Here is a 19449-nt window from a genome sequence, read left to right on the forward strand (position 1 = left end):
CTCTGCAGTGTCTCCAGACCCGGCTCCACAAGCACACACACGGCAGCACAGTCAAAGGAACTTGCACTCTATAGGGGTTATCAAACCTCCACACTGGGTCAAGAGTCTCCATGCCTGAAGGCGTTTGCCTCAGATGAATTTTCAAGGTTCAACACGAGACACTTGTTTCAGCTTCGGATTTCTTAAGGAACAAAACCCTTATTAATCATATAAATAAAACCAACCAACCAAAAACAACTCCTACGAATGCTGCCCAAGCACCGTGAAAATGGCAACCTCTGGAAGCCACACTGGTTGAGGACTCCGGGTGTAATCGTGATAAGCACACGTGGATAAAGGACAGTTGGGGACTTGGTTCATTTCAGTACTTCCTAGGGCTCCCAAGGGAGGGCATTTTAACCCAACTCACGAGGACAGAGCTTGCTTTGGACGCCCCACAGGGAAGCCTGTCATTTGTTGCCTTGCAAGCGTTGGATGCCAGGAAGATAGTCCCCGAGTCAAACTGTGTGGCCAGTAACAGCAGCAGATGAACCCTTCCTGCCCATTGATTTTTCTCCCCTTCATATTTTAATAACATCAACTTCTTTTGGGGAAACAGCCGGGTATAAGTATATCTCAATGAACGAGAAAAAACCAGGCAGATCACTGCAATTACTTGGGGACAGAAAGTCTAGAGAAGAGCAATTACACACCTCGCTTTGACAGTAGCTCCCAATCCCTTGATTTTTGTTTTTTTAACAAAAACTTAGGGCAGGCATCCTTCCCGAATGCAGTGTCTTGGAAAGAGCCCTGGGCCGACTGATAAACGGGGCTCGGCTGTGTGCTCTTGGAAGTGACAGCTTTATAGCCTGTATGCTTCCCCTTAGCGTCCTACTCTACAAAACCAGTTATTCAGAGGTGCACACAGATTTGCTTTTAGAAACAAAAGTACAATGTAAATGTAAGATTATAAGATCATGCGCATGCTAGTCCTAAGTGACTCTTTCTCTAGAGTTATGGGCTTCTTAAGTTCCTTCTCTCTTCAAATGCATAGTTTCTTTGGGCAACAATGGGGTAGAAGTGGGGAGGCTACATAGGTAAACCCTCCGATCCAGGCACCAAACGCTGGACGAAAGCATCGTACACAACATGCTTTCTAATGGCTTTGGTGTTGTACAGGGAGATGCAGACGCCCCTTACCCCAAAGCTGGTGGAAAACCAAGCAGACACCAAAATCAAACGAGACGCTTCACAATGGCTGGGGAGCACATTCCAGTTCTTGCAAGTCGATCCAACAGCACTCCCTGTTCAGTGGGAAGGAGGGAGCGGCCACACCAGAGGAGCACCAGTGCTCTAGGCTTCCAGCAGCCTACCAGACAGCACAATTCACTGAGCGCTCAGACTTCCCAGAACCAGCCGTTAGGAAACCTTTCTAAACGGAACCACTTCACTTCCCTGAGTCCAACAGGCCAAACATGCTGCTCTCACGATTTATAATCATGTGATACTTTGGCATCTCTCTCAGAAATGAAAAAATGTTTCTTATTTTAGATGACTCCACAGTATCTTAAGCTTCAAGCACTGGAAAGGGGTGTGGAGCACAAAGGTTCCCGGTGGGCAGGATCTCACAGTTTCAGTAACCCCCATATTTGGTGCTGGAGGTACACAAAGTAGCCTGACAGCACCCTCCCATCTTAACAACCACAGTTCATCATGTGAAGTCATGTCATGGAGCCGCTATTGTTCTAACTGATGTGAAACTTCAGTATCTTAGGAACTCCCTTAAAACTTTTGTTTAAAAACCAAGAAAATCAATCCTGGAGAGCTGGAATGCTGTCCACTTTACTAATGGAATCAAACTGTATTTCCTAAATTATTCATTCATAACTGCTTAGACAATCTTTACAATGTTACCAAAACTACGTAATTGTCTCAGATACTACAAAATGCTTAATTCCTCAAAACCACAAAATAGAGTGGCTGGGAGAGAAGCCTGGCTCTGATTCTCTGCAGGGGAGTCCAGTGCTGGCCCCGGTGACAGGACAGAGGAGACTCTCGCCAGGGGTGGGCTACCCCGTGGATTAAATAACAATGAAGCGCAGTGAGCATATCATTCCCTTTGTATTTTCCTTCCCATTCCACAGAGAAAGCCTCGCTGGGGCTGGGTAAAATCTCTTGACTTCAGGAAAGAAAGAGTCAGCCTCTTAATTTCATTGCCCAGATAGACATGAGTGGGAATTTAATAACTTCATTTGTTTTCATTTTCATTGTTTTGTGGCTACCTTTTATACATGGCAAATGGATACTGGCTTTCCACTTGTAATAGGGATTAGTTTCTTTTTACAATACTTTAACAGTTAAAAGATAAACATTAAGTAAATAATAATTTGGCAGTATTCAAGTCATTACAGTTTAAGAAATAATGGCTATAGTCTGACACAGCATGTCTTGAAAGATGACTTCAAAAGAAACTACAAAAGTGGTCTAGGCAGAAAACACGTGTCACCGCATTTTCAATGCTTGTGATGTTCCAGACGCGGGCTCATGAGTGCCTTCTCCCATAGTAGGTGACTTCCAGAGTTGATTCAGGCAAAAGTACCGAGCGAAAACCAGCCAAGTCCACAGCATCCTGGCCCTCAGAAATGCGTGGTACCATAAATGAGTAAAGAAGCTGATGTTTAGTAAGTCACCTGTTTACTGCCCCATCTTTCTCTACTCATGCCTCACAAAGGCAAACCCAGTGTACACTTCCTGCCCTGTCTCCAGAGCAAGGATCACATATACAAGACCCCACTCCGTCAGCAAGAATTCCAGACTGCCAGCCAAGTCTTCCAATGGTGCCCGACTCTTCTTTCACGTAGGGCCCAAGAGAGCGGCCTCTGCCTCCTCAGAATGATGATCTCACAGCACCATTCTTCCGACAGGAGGCCACCCGGCAGGTCTTGCAGGCTCACGGGCATGCCGTGCTGACTGGAAACAGAAAGGAAGGGAGGAGGCAAAGGAAAGTGAAGCTTCTCATTCATGGTGAGCAGTTTCTTGCTCACAGCGGCAGGTAAGATATGCTCCCTCCTTTACCTCTTGAAGCCAAGGCCATCCATCCGAAGGGTGGTGTCAGACATCATAGTCTGGAGCCTTGCCCTGGGCTTGCCTGAGCCAGATCTGTAGCGTGACGAATGCTCCCACAGTCACGTGAAAGAAGAGCTGCCAGAGGTTGCGCAGTTCATAAAGATACATGTTGCACAGGCAGATTAAGCCAAAAGTCAAAAAAGACTTGACGTTCCGCCAGCTGGTGTAGTAGACAAGTAAATAACACTGTTCAAAATATAAAAGTGAATGGTGATTAGGGTCCTAGGAAAAGACACCGATGCTTCTAGCATCCGTAGAATATAACAGGCGAGTCAAAGATGAGAGTGGGGTAGGGGATGAAATAATTAAACCAGGAAGGACAGCAATGAAGCTGCCACAGCCTGAAAGGGATATAGATTTTCTCCTTTTATGGTTTTCATTTTTCAAAGGAAAAGCGTTTTATATCATATTTAAGAAGGAAGTACAATTGGATTATTCCTTTGCAAACAGACCAGGCAAATTGAACACGATGTCAGGGACTAAAAAGCTTCTCAGTGCTTACAAGGGAGAGCTAGGTCCCAGCTCTCATTCTCAAGCTGCGCCCCACCCCCCACCATAAAACAAGCTCCCATAAGCTATTCAGCAAAATGGACTCTTAAAACCTGTATCTGAATATTAATAACATCAATGAATCCTTCTGATCTCCTCTGAGTGCAAGGAACTATGTGTATTTACTGAGGGTCTGTTACAAGTCAGGCAGAGTTCTGCACTTGTGAGTAACACAGATAAAGCCCTTGCTTATACTCTAAAGAAGACAAAAAAACTACAAACATATTTAATATATTATTTAGAAAAATATAAATCTCTTGAAAAAGATAAAGCAGGCAAAAGGGGGCAGAGAAAGACAGAGTCCGAGTTTGGAAGCATCCTGGAACACATCGTCTCCTGTTTTATTTTTCCTCTTCATACAGTGTGGTTGTTGCTGAGTGCTGTCGAGCTGGCTCCACACACGAAACATACTGTACACATACCCACATGTTTACGTTGTCATGTATACCTTTTAAGAGAGCCTACACTTCAACAAAGGAGAGGTTTTGAACTCTTTTCCTAACTCATTTTTCTCTCCAGTGCCCAGATGAATGTCTGATATATATTACATGCTCAGCAAAAAAAAAAAAAAATGCTGAATGGATGAGCTAGTTGTTTTTAAGATGCCTCATCTTGTATTCAAACAAGCAGCCATCTAAGGAGTCAACTAAGTCCACATGGAAGAAGCATACCAGCTGTGTGATCCAGAGATGACAAGTACAAGATTCAAATATGAAGGGAAAAGCATCAGAGCTTAAATTGTGAACACCCAATTTGTGGAGGACTGTGGAGAGCAGTGGGAGCCCCAAACCCATCTGCAGAGCATCTAGTCAGATGAAGCCTCTGGTAGATCCCCTCTAACCACAGACAAAGGTCTGGAACAGCCTTACTATCAGACATAGATTACTATAATCCTGATTGGGCTGGATCACACTTGATACTTGGCCTGCTGCCCGCCTTCTAGACCCAACCTGAACTTGGTCTAGGTGCATGGATGTCTTGTTTGATCCTGGCTTTCTGGATATTGGTGGAGGACTTTTCTTACCTGCTCATTGCGGTATTTTATCTTTATATTGCTGTTGTTTTGTCCTTACCACTTCGTTTTGCTTTTGTTCTTTATTGTTTCTGTTGGGTTTAACAGTTTATGAAGTTCAGAAGGAGTGGAAGCGTAGAAATGATGACTGATGCTAGGATATGTAGGGTGGGTACGGGCAAGGGAGATGGGGAGCATGCACAAGAACTGATATAAGTACACAGCTCATTTAAAGTTGATTTAGTCATGGGGGCAGGGGAGAGAACATGTCTGGAATTGATTGTGGTAATGACTGCACAATTCTTGGCAAGACGGAACAACTGAGTTGTATGTGCAATCAAACTGACAAAAGAAGAAACCTCACATGGATAGCACGGTCAGTATAGGAATGAACTACACGTTAAGGGCTCCGTCTCCATGTGGAACCGGGGCCGGGTGTCAGACAAGGAAGGACGTTAGGGTAGAGCAACAATACAGGAAAGAACCCAGATGAATTCTGCTAAACCTGTTTACTTCTTACACAAATTAGAATGTTGTTTTTATTTTTCTAAGAACATTATTTAAGAATGCAGAGGAAATCAAGACATTATTGCCAGTAAAAGAAGTTCTCTAAGCAGAAAGGAAAAAAGAAACCTTGGTGTATCCAGAAGAAAGAGCTCAGAGAGTAAGACTACGGGTGAGTACAGCAGGTCTTCCTTTAGCACCTCTCTCAACAAACAGGGAAAAAGCGCAGCAAGGATCTGTTAACTCCACACTGCTGACCAAGACCAAACTGACATTCATCACTCACTCACCCAACAACAGGACACATTTACTTATCAAGTGCCAGGGAGTTTATGAGTATACCAGGATAAAACAGATTTTGGGTCATAGAACAAACCTTAGTAAATTAAACAAACAAACAAACAACACACAATTGAAATCATACAGAGATTCTGTTAGAAAATCAGTAACAGAAAATCTTTAAACACTTAGATACTAAATAATATACTTCAAAATAATCTATAGGTCAAGGAGGAAATTTCAAAAAGCAATCAAAAAATAAACGTGAGTAAATGAAAATACAACATGGCAAAATTTGCAGGGCAGAGCTAAAGTCATGGTAGTCACATAATTTCGTGTCAACTTTAAGTGTAGGGGTGGAATCTAGCCTGTTAATCAGGTCACAGCTTGATGGTGCCTCCTTGCGAGTGTGACCCTCCTTCATTACCCGCTGCTTTCACCTTTCTGTTGGTGAGCCAGGTAGCTGAGACCTGCCAGAACCTGGTGGTACTTCCATCGCCACTGGCTCCATAAGACCCTGCACTCACCAGCCGGCGATCTTCCTGCATTCTGCATCATTGCATGGAACAGTGTGAGGATGAAGATGGATTTAAGGACTAGTATCGGACATTTGGACTTAAGTTGGACTGAGCTGAGATGTTTTCCCGATATATACTTACTTCTTGATATAAAGTTCTCCCTTACACAAATGTGAGTGTCACTGAATTTGTTTTTCTAGTCAACCCAGCCTAACACATTCTGGTACCAGGAGTGGGGTACTACAGAAACAAATCATGAAGTTGGAGAGTGCCTGCTTGTCTGACCTCTGCCTTTTAGTAGTTTTTCTTCTTCTTTGGCTAGCTAGAGGTCTGATAGTCTCATACTGTTTACTTGATTGTTTAGTGGAAAAAATATGGAAAGTTACCTTTTCTTTGGCTGATTGTCTTTGGTTATTCCTGTCTGAAATGGTGAAAATCAATGTGGTAAGTATAAATTTTGAGCTCAGTGGGCAAAACTATCCCTTGAACTTCTCCTCTGAGACCACGCTGCACAGTCAGAATGGCTGACAGAAGGCCTCACCCTGGTGTAATGCAGCCAGAGGCATAAGGCTATAATGAATATGAAGGAAGAGTTTAGATAAGATTGAATTTGACTGTTTTAAGCATATGTTTAGGATGTGTCTGTACTAGGAGGTATTGATCTCTTCTAACTATTGTTATTAGTATAATAATGTGGTAGAAATGATTATTAGCAAGTATAATAGTCTGTAAGCCCACTTGCCTTCAGCCATTAAATTCGATCTTTAAATGGGTATTGAACATGCCTGGAAATAAGCCCCACCCAGTGCCTTGAGTGTTCTAGACATGTAAATTTGAAAAGACTTGCTGAGAGAGCAGTTCACAAACTGAAGAAAGAAACTACTGAACTAGTAGTTTGCTCCTGAAGCTGGAAAAAATTTGGAGCAATGAAGAAACTCTCCTCTTTAGGGCTGAAAGTTAAAGAGAAGCTGCAGGCAGCCTGAAACACTTTCTAGGTGATCATCTGGACCACTTGTTGAGTGGAAGTGGGAGAAACACAGCAATAGAGAGATGGGTTGAATCTGGCCACTGACACCGTGGATCCTGGTTCAAAGGGACTAGAGGAGAAGACAAGAGTAGGTTGGTGGTCTGAAGTTTAAAGAGTTATGCAGAACCTGAGCCTATAGCATGACCTATCCCAAGGGGGGGGGGGGGATGGTTAGGGTTGGTGAGAATTTGTGACAGGGCCGATGGTCGAAAGGCAAGGCAGCCAATGGTCACCCTAGTGAGGCTAAGCAAGGCAACCCACATTGAGTCAAACAGAACCCAACCAGACGAAGGTAAGATTTTTGAGCCTGTGAACTGGTGAATGTTGCTGCTGACTTTATGGACAGCCTGTCCTGATTTGACTTTGCTTATGGATGTGGACTCATAAGGTTCCAACTGGAATGAAGATTCTTCACATTAGAGAACATGCTTGTCTCCTCAGAGCACTGAGTTGATGTAAAGGATACCCAAAATGGGGAGGATAAAGGCATGAAGTGGATGTTTACAAACTTTTATCGGATGGGGGAATATTTTGGTAGGATTGTGGTGTAGGTGTTCACATAACTGCAATTGTTAGGCATCGAATACTTTTGTTCACTTATAGAATATGTTTAAATGAAGCTGGCACATTTTGAGTTGTATGCCTTTTAGTTTTATCCTGTTAGATACAACTACAGTTTTACTATTGCCTTTGTTTTAAAAATCATTTATGGCTAAAGAGTTGTGTAAAAGTGTCAAGTTGACGAGATGGTCTGTGGAAGTTACATAATTTCATGTCAACTTGAAGTGTGTGGGTGGAATCTGGCTTGTCCATTAGTTCATAGCTAGTTGGTGCCTCCTTGTGGGTGTGACCTCCTTTTAAGGAGTTGTTTTGGAACCTGCCCCCTCTCTCTGCTTTCATCCTTCTGTTGGTGAGCCAGGCAGCTGAAACCTGCCAGAACCTGATGGTGCTTCCACTGTCACTGGATCCGCAAGATTCTGCACCCACCGACCTGTGATCTTCCTGCATGCTACATCATTGCATGGAGCTGCGTTGAGTCTGAAGAGGGAATTATGAACTAGTATAGAACTTATGGACTTGATCTGGGCTGGGCTGGGCTGTTTTCCTGATATATAAACTACTTCTTGATATAAAGTTCTCTTACACATATATGAGTGTCACTGAATTTGTTTCTCTAGTCAACCCGGCCCAACACAGTACTGCGTAAAATGCAAGCCCTAAAAAGAAGGCACTCTCAAATCAGTAACTTAGCTCCCACCCCATAAACTTAGCAAAAAGAAAACCAAACTGAACACAAAACAAGCAGGAGGGAGAAAATAATAAAGGAAAGAATAGAAATTCGTGAATCTGAAAATAGAAAAACAATAGGGAAAAAGTAAATAAAACAAAGAGCTGGTTCTTTGGTAGGGGAGGTGGGATCAATGAAATTGACAAGTATGAATGATTGGGGGTAGGGATGATACAAATGACCAGCACTGTGAATGAAACAAAGAATTAGCTCTACAGACATCAAGACAATGAGAGACACTATGAACAACTATAAACCAGTTGCTGTTCAGTCAATTCAGACTCATGGAGCCCTGACATGTGTAAGAACAGAACTGTGCTCCATAGAGTTTTCAGTTGTTGATTTCTTGGGTTGCCAGGCCTTTCTTCTGAGGTGCCTCTGGGTAGACTCAAGCCCACTATCTTACAGCTGGCAGCTGAGTGCATTACTCATTTGCTTCACCCAGGGCTCCATAAACAGTTATACAGACAAATGTGAAAAGTTAGATGAAATGGTCTACTCTCTCAAGAAACACAAACTGCCCTAACCAGCCCAAAACAAAACAGATAATTTGAATAACTCTCAGAGCCCTAGTGGCACTGTTGGTTAGTCATGAGCCTGCAAAAAGAAAGGTTCTCAGTTCAAATCCACCAGTTGCTTCTTGAGAGAAAGATGAGACCATCTACTCCTGTAAAGATTCACATGATCAGAAATCCCGTCGAGGGTCACTAGGACTTGGAATCTACTTGATAGTAGTGGTTTGATTCAGTTTTTGAATGACCACTAAAGCAATTGGATTTATAATTAGGCACTCTCAAAACAGAAATCTCCAGGCACAGATGGTTTCACTGGAGAGTTCTATCACAAGTTTAAAGAAGAATTAATACCGATCCTACATGATTTACTCCACATTATAAAATATTATTTCAATATCAAAAGAAAACTGCATACCAATAGCCTTCATGAACACTCATGTGAAGATCCTTAGCAAAATTTTAGTTTTGCAGTTACATTTTAATCTCCTGTCTACTTGCAAAGGGTGGAGTCTAGCAGGTCAATCAAGTCATAGCCAATAATGCCTTTCTGCAAGCCTGGCCTTCTCCTGAGGATTCTGGGAGCTCCTGTCTTCTTCCCTGGAGGAGGGACACACACACACACACACATTCTCTGCTACACATTCCTGTTGACAAGACTCATGGAGCTAAGCTGATGGAGCCAGAGCCCTGGAATTGGAGGAGCCACGGGGAGACCCACGCCAGCGCTGAGATGCCTCCACTGCCACTGAATCCATAAGGCTTTCCACCTACTGGCCTGTGATTATCCCGCATTCGGCATCATTGCATGGCTGCGTGAGTTTGAAGAGGAATTTATAGACTGATGTTGGACATATGGGCTAATATTGGACTTATGGACTTGAATTGCACTGGGCTGTTTTCTTAATGTTCAATTACTCTTTGATATAAAGTTCTCTCTTATACACATGAGTTTCTGTGAATTTGTTTCTCTAGTCCACCCAGACTAACACAATCAGGAAATAGAATTCAGCATTATATAAAAAGAATTATATGTTATTATCAAGTGGGGCTTATTCCAGAAATGGGAGACTGTTTCAATATTGAAATACCAATCAGTAGAATCCATCATATTAACAGCTAAAGGAGAAATATACATGTTCACATCAATTAATACATATAATCATTCGAAAAAATTCCTATTCATTCATGGTAAAAATTCTTCAAAAAAAGGAGTAGAGGAAAACTTCCTTAATCTGGTAAAGAACATCTATGAAAATCCCATGGTAACATCAAACTAATGGGGAAGATGGAATGCTTTCCTCTAAGGTCAGCAAGACAAAGAACTGCAATAGTTAACAAGATTTTGAAAAGGAATAAAATGGGAGGAATTGGTTTACTCAGATTAACGATTTACTATTCAGCTACAGTAATCAAGACTGTGCATTTTTTGTCAGAGAAATAGACACAATGATCAATGGGACAGAGTGAAGAACCAAGAGACAGACTCATATAAACATGACCAACTAATATATGTAAAGCTACAAAAGTAATTCAGTGGAAGAAAAATAGTCTTTTCAACAAATGCATACAGAAATAAATATCCATCTAAGTCATTCCTAAAATTAACTCAAAATGGATCACAGACTTACATGTAAAACTTAGAAAACTCAAAATTTACAGGAAAACCACAACAGGGAATTCATCGGGGTCTAGGGCAAGGCAAATGGCACCTGGGCCTTCCACAAGAAGCCCAATCCACGCGCGGAAAAATGGCCCCACCGGACCGAAGCCAAGGGGAAACGTTTGCTCCGGGAGACCTGTTAAGAGGATGCAAAGGAAAAGCATAGACGGAGAAACTCTTTGCAAACGACATCTCGAACAAAGGACTAGTACCACTGCGTGCGTGCGTGTGTGTGTGTGGGGGGGCGAGCACTCTTAAAATTCAGCAGCAGCAGCAAAAAAAAAAAAGAACCATCAAGTTAGAAAGTGAGCATGGAAAGGAAATGGAGCAGACGTTTAACAGACGGAAATAAGCACAGGTGTTCAGTATCAGTGTATCCTTAACATCTATCAGAATGACTAGATGTTATTTTCTATTTTATATGTAAAATAAAAAACAAAAAACCCCACAAGGTCACCACCTAATGTCAGCAAGGATGCAGAGATGCACAAAATGGATCTCTTACACACAGCTGATGAGAACGGAAAGCCATACAGCCACCCTGGAAACATTTGAAAAACAAAGCAAGCCATTACCATATAACCTAGCAATTGTGTTCCTGGGCCTTTATCCCAGAAAAATTAATATTTATATTCATACAGAAAGCTGTATGTGAATCGTTAAAGCAGCTTTATTTGTGTTTGCCCCAAACTGGAGACAGCGGATGTCTTTCAATGGGTGAATGGTTAAACAGTGGTACGCTGAACCATGGAATACTACTCAGCAGTAAAAAGATGCAAACAAAGATACACACAACAGCCTCTATGAAACCCCACAGAATTGCGAAAGATGAAAAAGGCCATACTAAAAGGCTACATACCGAATGCTTATATTGTGGTGATAGACTTACAATGACAAAATCAGAGATGTGGAGACACGGCAGTGGTTGCACAGGGAGGGGCGGGCTGGGGGCACAGAAGTGGGTGTGGCTATAAACAGCCATAGGAGTGCCTTAGGATGGCAATGGTCTCATGTCCTGACCGTATCAATGGCGCCACCTTGGCTGTGACGCTGTATTACAGTAGTGCAGATGATACCACTGGGGAAATCGGGTAGAGAGGCAGAGGAGCTCTCTGTATCATTTCTTACAACTGCACGCAAATCTACAATTATTCTTTATTAAAAGTTTAATTTCAACTGGTTTATATGCAACTATCTGTCGACAACCCACTTTAGAAAGAACTATATACACATAATACACATGAAAAGAAAATCTAACCATTGATGAATCTAGATGTACTAGTCTTTCACCTTTCCCATACTTTTATCTGAAAATAAACATTGAACGCAGACAACTGGTCTTTATTTTCTTCACATTCCAATTGGAAATGTTCCGCTGCTAGCTGGTGCCCATCTGGCTGTCCTCCCATGGCCTAGCGACAAAGGCATCCCGCCATGGAGCAGCGGCCTCAAAGGCTGGTCCAAAGAGGATGACGAGCATCCTGACAAGTGGGGATGAATCATGTTCTGCAGTAAAAGGTAATCACTGAAACTTTACTGTGTAAGCAGGTCTGAGCTATTATTCTGCTCGGCATACTGAGAAAGCATATAGTTTCATGCCTGATGGGATGAAAAAATGTTTGTTTTGGCTTTTCGTTTTTGAAGCACGCGTTTACTTCTTTCCAGTGAAAGCACACTGAGCAGCAGTGCTCCACCGAGAGGTAATGTCTGGTACTACATCAGGTTGGCCTCAGGAGAGACTGGTGGCCGAGTCACACAGACCTGAGTTCAAATCACTGAGCAACCTTGGTGTCAGGCAAAAAATGGCAAATGTAAAATAGGGCTAATGTGGGGCTTTTTGTGAGGATTTAATAGCAAAACTAAAAATGATAATAATAATAAAGGGTAAAACTCATATAAAAAGGTTAACACAAAAACCTCAATTACTTTTTTACTATTACCTTTTAAAATTACTTCTACTAAGGGAATAATCAGGTAATATAAGAATCTTCAGATAATAGATTTTTATGAGAACAGTTCCTGAAATTACTTTAAAGTTAACACTAAACAGAAATTTCCATATGCTATGTCGTTTTAGACTCAATAGAAACTCAAACACTCACTGCCATGGAGCCGATGCTGACACAGAGAGACGCTCCGCTCCCCCTCTGGGTTTCCAAGGCAGCAACTGCTAACAGGAGCGCCAAGCCCTGTCCTTCTCCCGATAATGCATACAGGAATTACATACATTGGGGCATTCTGCTTAAGGCATGATATAATGGAAAACATACAATATTTAAATTCCAAAAGGCTGAAAATTCAGCCCGGATCTCAGGATAGTATTGAAACTGCCTCAGCTTTCTCATTTTCAAAATGGGACCATATTTTCTGTGCAAAGAATTGCAAGGGTTAAAGCTGAAGTTTTATATAAGCATACTTTATAACTTAAAGCACGATGTAACATTAACAAATACCAATTTTCCTATTTCCTGCATGAAACATCATTTATATGGCTTTATCTTTCAAATTTGACAGGAAAACAATTTCTGAAAATAATACAGATTATTTTTTTAAAGGGAGAGGATTTTTAAAAGTGAGACCAATGAAACTGCAATTTCTAGTTCTTTACATAAAAGTTGAATACATATAAGACAAATATTTCCCCACAAAGGTTTTAATCTTACATTGTCTTATAATTTTGAAATGTTCTAATTATTTTTCTCTACAAGACAGAGGAGTATGTTAGTTATCAAAGACAGGTCAGAGGTTCTTACTCTGAAATGTCTTTAGGGAGAAACTCTGGGTAGGTGACATGCTTACTCACCCTTCCTCCCCACAAACCCGGGCCCACCTTGGGTTAGGGAATGCCTCAGCCTCCCCCAGACACAGAACCTGGCCCTTCACTGCCTTTCATACTTATTCTAATGCCTTCAAATTGTGGCACTCTTCTTTCCCAGTATTCATTTTTTTCTCTATTCCTTAGGTCCATTGTTTAGGTTCTCGTTATCTCCTGGCTGGAGTAGCAAAATCAGTGTTCAGATCACTTGCTTCCACTTTCTCTAACCCTTATAATCCATTCTGTTCACCAGTGCTAAATTGAATTTCCAAAGATCCTGCTCTGTGTCCTCCAGGTACACGACCTGTAGCCTAGAGCACCAGGAGCTCCCAGAGGCAGGACAACCAGTCACCAGGAAAAGGAGAGTTAACCTTGTGTGTCCTGTGCAGGTGACATACTGCCACTGAGGCCCTGGCACAGTGATGTGCATTTCCTAAAATCAGAGCTCCAGGCCACTCAGCTAAGGGAGGCTCCAATAAAAAGGGAGGGAAAGAGCCTAAACATTATCTTCATTTGCTTAGAATGTATAAGCTTTAGCACTGTCGTTGGAATTGACACTTTGGGAAAGTATTCCAACTGTGAAAGAACCTACCTGGTACAGACAGGCTGCTGTGCCAAGGAAAAAGGCGATGATGTAATTAAAATCCTCACCATCACTCTGGAAAAGAAAAGAAGAGATTGTTGTTGGCTGGTGCAAGCCTGTGTCCACAACAAATCCGGTGGGGCAGGGCAATGACAACGTTGAGGCACAAGTGACCAAACACTTCACAATGTGGCATGGAAAAGTTCTCGAGAGTCCCAAAATGGAAATATAAAGCATACTGCAATGCGACAAATGGAGGCTACAAGTGTGCCTCCATTACTTGTCCGCTCACGGCGACTTCGCTTCACCCAGAAGAGAAAGAAAACGGACAAGCTCAACACCCCCGAGGCCCGTAGAGCTACTTCTGCTCACTAGGGTAACTATTTGACTCAATACTCATACTGACAGACTTTCCTGTCTCGTAAGCACAGCACTGGATTGTCCAATAAAGTAATTTGACAGGATTTAAAAGGTAAAACAAAATCATGAAAACTGAAAAGCGACTGCCCACTAGAGTGTGCTAAATCCCAAGGAGAGACCTTGGGCCTCATCAGTCATGTAGGCCAGGCTAGGAAACCAGCCACCCTGTGGAAAAACAGAGGTGGATCACGCATAGAGAATTAAAAAACAAAAACACAAAAACAACAGAACTGTAACTGCCCCTTTCCTATCTCTTCTGTCCCCTTGCGCAGGCACTCTTACTGTTGTCTGAAAATGCTCCTCTTCCCAGGCAGGCGAGGGAAGAGGGCATCTCTCAGGATCATGTCTTCGTGAAATCGTGTAAGGAGAAAAGGCCCTTTGGAATATCAGGCAACAGAACTGGCTCTAAGACAGAGGGCGAGCGGCTTCCCCAATTGAGAAGCTCTTAAAATAGGACCCATTAATCTGTCTGGGATGCTTAGGCCAGCTCTACACCAGAGACAGGGAAGGTCAACAGGAAACCTTTCCACTTTAATAGTTCTAAGACTTTAAGTAAACTGTGGATTTTTTCCCCTTAGTCTTTTTTCTGATTGTAAAGTTTATGTTTACTGCAGAGAATTCAGAAAATACAGGATAATACCAAAGTCAAACAAACTATAAAACCATGTATTTTCTTTTCAGCCTTTTCTAGGTAGATACCAAAGGGTTTTGAAAATAAGTTTGTGGAAAAATGGAATTAAAAGAAAATGTGAAAAAAAGATAACACAAATATTCCATTAATCTTTGAAATTTCATAGCTAGCTAGATAAAAATCAAGCTCTTCAATGTACAATTCGACCACTGCGAACAAGTAGGTATTAGGTTTTCTTAAGTTTACACTATTGGTTTATAACTATATTGTCTTGAAACATCACTTAAAAATAAATTCCTACTGTCAGTTTAAGACAAGGGTTCAAATTTTTACTTAGCATTTGTATGATATTGGGCTCTTTATTTAACTTCCCTTCTTTTGAAAAACTTAAACCACAACTCACAAACTCTGTCACACCCAAACTCACTGCCATCAAGTCGACCGCAACTCTTAGCTACCTGACAGGTCAGAGCAGAGCTGCCCTTGGGGGTTTCCAAGGCTGTAGCTCATGGCAAGAGTAGAAGCCTCCACATTCTCCAGAGGAGCACTCGTGGTTTCAACCTGCGAACCTTATCGTTAGCAGCTCAATGCATAACCCACTATGCTACCCGGGCTCCTTATGAAAGTAATACAAATTAAGTAAGATTTGCAAACACAGGGCAATGAAGGTACAGATGTGCTGGACACAAGTGATGTATGTGTGGACTGTGATAAGAGTTGTATGAGCCCCCAATAAAATGATTTAAAAAGATGTGCAAACACATAGCTAGAAACATACCTGGCACACGGTAAGTGTGCAGTCCTCAACCTCTCTCTCCGGGGTTACAATCATTCACCTGACAACCTGGTTTTCTCTGAGTGCTGCTTACTCTCATGCAATGACGCCCTTATATTCTCAATTAGATCCTAAGTTTCCGTGACGGTAGAAAACAAATCTAGCCACATAGTCTTACACCAAACTGTACACTAGAAACCCAATAAATGCATGCTGAATGGAACCAGGCTTCCCCAAACTTTAATTCTTCTTAATAAAAAGAACATTGAAACATACCTCTGTTCAACATATAGTAACACCTGTGGGGTGGTGCTGTGGCTCAAATAAATATTAATAGACTTTACAATCTAGTAAGCATAGCACTGAATTGCCCAATAAAGTACTTTGACATGATTTAAAAGGCTAACACATAATGTTAGCCGTTTAAAACCACCAGCTGCTCAAGAGGAAGGTGAGGCTGCCTGCATCTGTCAAATGTACAGTCTCAAAAACTCTACACGGGGCCACTGCCAGCCACACTGACTCAGTGGCAGAGGGTTTTAATGGGACAGCCAAATAATTATATTCAGTAGATACTTAAGTCTGTGTCAGGAGGGCTTTGACCTATACATTTAGTTTGGCAGTCACCATATCGAACCCAAAGCACCACATTTAAATAGAGATATGACAAGCAAATGCAAGTCTGAATTCTTGATCAGAGAGGGAAAACACCGTAAAGGACATTTTAGTCAACTGTAGAAAAACGGACTTTTCATATTATATTATGCATCTTCTTAAATTTCTTTGATGTGATGAAAGGTATCGTGATTCTATAGGAGCATTTCTAACTCCTTGGGACACATACCGTATATACTAGAATATAACCCGACCTGAGTATAAGCCGAGGTACCTAATTATTACCTGGGAAACCAGAAAAACTGATTGACTCGAATATAAGCCAAGGGTGGGAAATGCAGAAGCTAATGGTGAGTTTCAATAATCAAAACAAATGAAAATAAAATTACTAAAAATTGAGACATCAGTGGGGTAATGCATTTAAATATTTATTTTAAATAAAAACATAAATAAAAGGACAACAAGTCATTTAACATTAGTAAACCAGCACAGTAAGTGGAAAATAGGTTCAACAAAAACAATAAGGTATCAACAATGATACCTTAAGAGTACTATTCCCTGAGCTCAATCAGCAACCAAGCTAAACTGTAAAGAGTTAAAATCCTTCAAAACTGGATTCCTCATCATCATCTGTATCCCAATGTAGAGCTTCAGCTGGTATGAGGTCATCAGAGACGCTGTCCTCACTGAGATCGCCGTCATCACCATCACTGCTGTCATTTTCATACAAAGCGCAGTCTTCACTGCCATCCATAGCATTACTAATACTACATTTCTGGAAGGCACGTCGCACCGTGTCTTCTGGAATGTCTTTCCATGCATCTCGAACCCACTTTGCTATTAACTCTATGTCAGGCTTCATGAGGTTTCCTCCTTTTGTTAGTCGGGCTTGACCAGATGACATCCATTTATGCCACATCCTTCACACACTGTCTTTAAGAGGCTTATTCAAAGATACATGTCATAGGACGGCTCTGATTGGTTAGATATGATAAACAAACATTCAAAGCCCTGCAGTGTCAGCGGGGCTTTGAATGAACAGCAGAGAAACTGCAATCTCCATGAGATAACAGGTGCTCGTCCCGTTACCTCGGGGGGGGGGGGAGGGGGGTCCCAGCGAGATGTTACACCTCGCTGGGGTATCATTGACCCGTGTATAAGTCGAATCCCAGTTTTTCGGGACATTTTTTGTGCCAAAAAACTGGGGTTCGACTTTTGTGCCGAAAAAACTCGGCTTACACACGAGTATATCCAGTATATTGACTAACCTGGGGGAGGGCTAGTAAACAGTCCTAATTTATACAATTATATTTCCAAAACAGAACAAGAGTGGTCTACAAGTGGATGTTAACTGTATTGGTCTTTAAATATCTTTCTATTTGTTTCAAATAAAACGGTGCACAGTTGGGAGGAGGGGAAGTGGAAAACAGTGAAAATTGCTAGGTAGCTACTGAAAGAATGCTCCAGATTTCTGTGCACTCACCGACAGGGAAGCATCTCCTAAGAACTGCTGGGAGTAAAAAGCAAGAGGCAAATCAATGAGGATATACTGCCATTTGGGCAAAACTTGATTTTAAAAGAAGAAGTCATAAGTAAATCTACAGAAACAGATATACTAGCCTCTGCCTATACTTCGGAAGGATACATCAGTGGTTGCGGACAAGAAATGGGAAGGGAATTTTTCACTTTTATGAAAATTATGTATCAACTTGAGCACACTGTGAAACTGACTATGCATGTTTTCTTGTGTGTGTCTGTGTGTGTGTGCATGGACTAGAGCAGGCGTCCTCAAACTATGGCCCGCAGGCCACATGCGGCCCGCCGAGGACATTTATCTGGCCCGTCGGGTGTTTTTGCCCCTTTTTGATTTTTGCTTCAAAATAAGATATGTGTAGTGTGCATAGGAATTGGTTCATAGATTTTTTTTAAAAAAACTATAGTCCGGCCCTCCAACGGGTCTGAGGGACAGTGAACTGGCTCCCTGTTTAAAGTTGGAGGACCCCTGGACTAGAGGTCAGCAAAAAGATGATGGAAATTTTTTATTATCTTTAATTCTATTTTTCCATAAACTGTTGGCAACACCTTTGTGTTTGTGTGTGTGTGTATATTTAACCTTTTTTTAAAGGTCATGAAAATATTCGAGTAAAAAGTATACACCATATATACTCGTGTATAAGCTGTTTTTCAGCACAAAAATGTTTTTCAGCACGGGTCAGTGGTACCCCAGAGAGGTGTAACATCATGCGGGTGATGGCCGTTCCTCTGCTGTTCATTCAAAGCTCCGCTGACACTGCAGGACTTTGAATGTTTGGCTTATACTCGGGTTGGCTTATACTAGAGTATATACGGTAGTTGAAAGAAAATAAAATAAATAAATAAAATCCAGGACAAAACACTGGGGTAGAGGTATGTCACTATTTCAAGGAAAGGGGAAGGAAGAAAATTTACCAAATAATCTGAAGAAAGAGAAAAAACAAAAACTAGTTGTTTCAAACTACAGGAGACTAAAACGGCAGCATTTGGTCAAATGCAAACGCAAAAAAAATTAATGAGCAACAAACATAAAATAAATCATTTAAAAAGTGTTTGCATGGAAATGAAGGTATCGAATTATCACAGAAAAAAAGTTAATGCACCAATCAAACTATTAAGAGTAATTTATTTTTATTAGCTTTCTAAAATAAACATTACTCTTGAACTTCGGTGGATTCCAACTGTGACAAGGCTGAAAGTGTACCAGGGCAGAACTGTGCTTCACTAGGTTGTTACTAACTGGGGTTTTCAAAGTGGATCGCCAGGCCTTTCTTCTGTGGCAACTCTGGTAGACTCAACCTATGGCCATCTTAGTTTGCCACCAAGGGCATCAGCCACTTGTACCCTCCAACAACTCCTCAAAGAACGCATTTAAAGGGAGAGGCCACGTAAGAACAAGACGTGAGTGTGGCTGCCACATTTGTCTCCCAGAAGGCTGTTGTTAGGTCCATCGAGTTGAAGGATGAGGAGATAAACACCAACAGTCACAAAATGTGGCCCCAAACCCACTGCCAACAAGTCAATTCCAACTCAGAGACCTGACAGGGCTGCGTGGAGCTGTCCCGACAGTCTGAGGCTGCAGAGCCTCACAGAGGCAGCGCTTCTATCTTCCGCTGCACA

At 41.8% G+C, this 19449-nt stretch overlaps 1 protein-coding gene across 2 annotated transcripts in view; it reads right to left on the minus strand.

The window, feature by feature from the left end:
- Positions 1-2066: 2066 nt before the first annotated feature.
- SEC22A (SEC22 homolog A, vesicle trafficking protein) overlaps positions 2067-19449 on the minus strand; it is a 59066-nt gene continuing 41683 nt past the window's right edge. Inside the window, exons 6-8 of one of the 2 annotated variants that reach the window (XM_075556324.1) lie at positions 13865-13930; positions 3055-3291; positions 2069-2949 (exon numbers count right to left, since the gene is read on the minus strand). In XM_075556324.1, coding sequence (XP_075412439.1) covers positions 3091-3291; positions 13865-13930 — 267 coding nt within the window. In that variant the 3' untranslated portion in view covers positions 2069-2949; positions 3055-3090. Of the gene's footprint in view, positions 3292-13864; positions 13931-19449 lie in introns of both variants that reach the window. The other variant, XM_075556323.1, reaches the window with a different exon arrangement.

This window comes from Tenrec ecaudatus, chromosome 8, assembly GCF_050624435.1.
Source record: "Tenrec ecaudatus isolate mTenEca1 chromosome 8, mTenEca1.hap1, whole genome shotgun sequence".
Taxonomy (NCBI): Eukaryota; Metazoa; Chordata; class Mammalia; order Afrosoricida; family Tenrecidae; genus Tenrec; species Tenrec ecaudatus.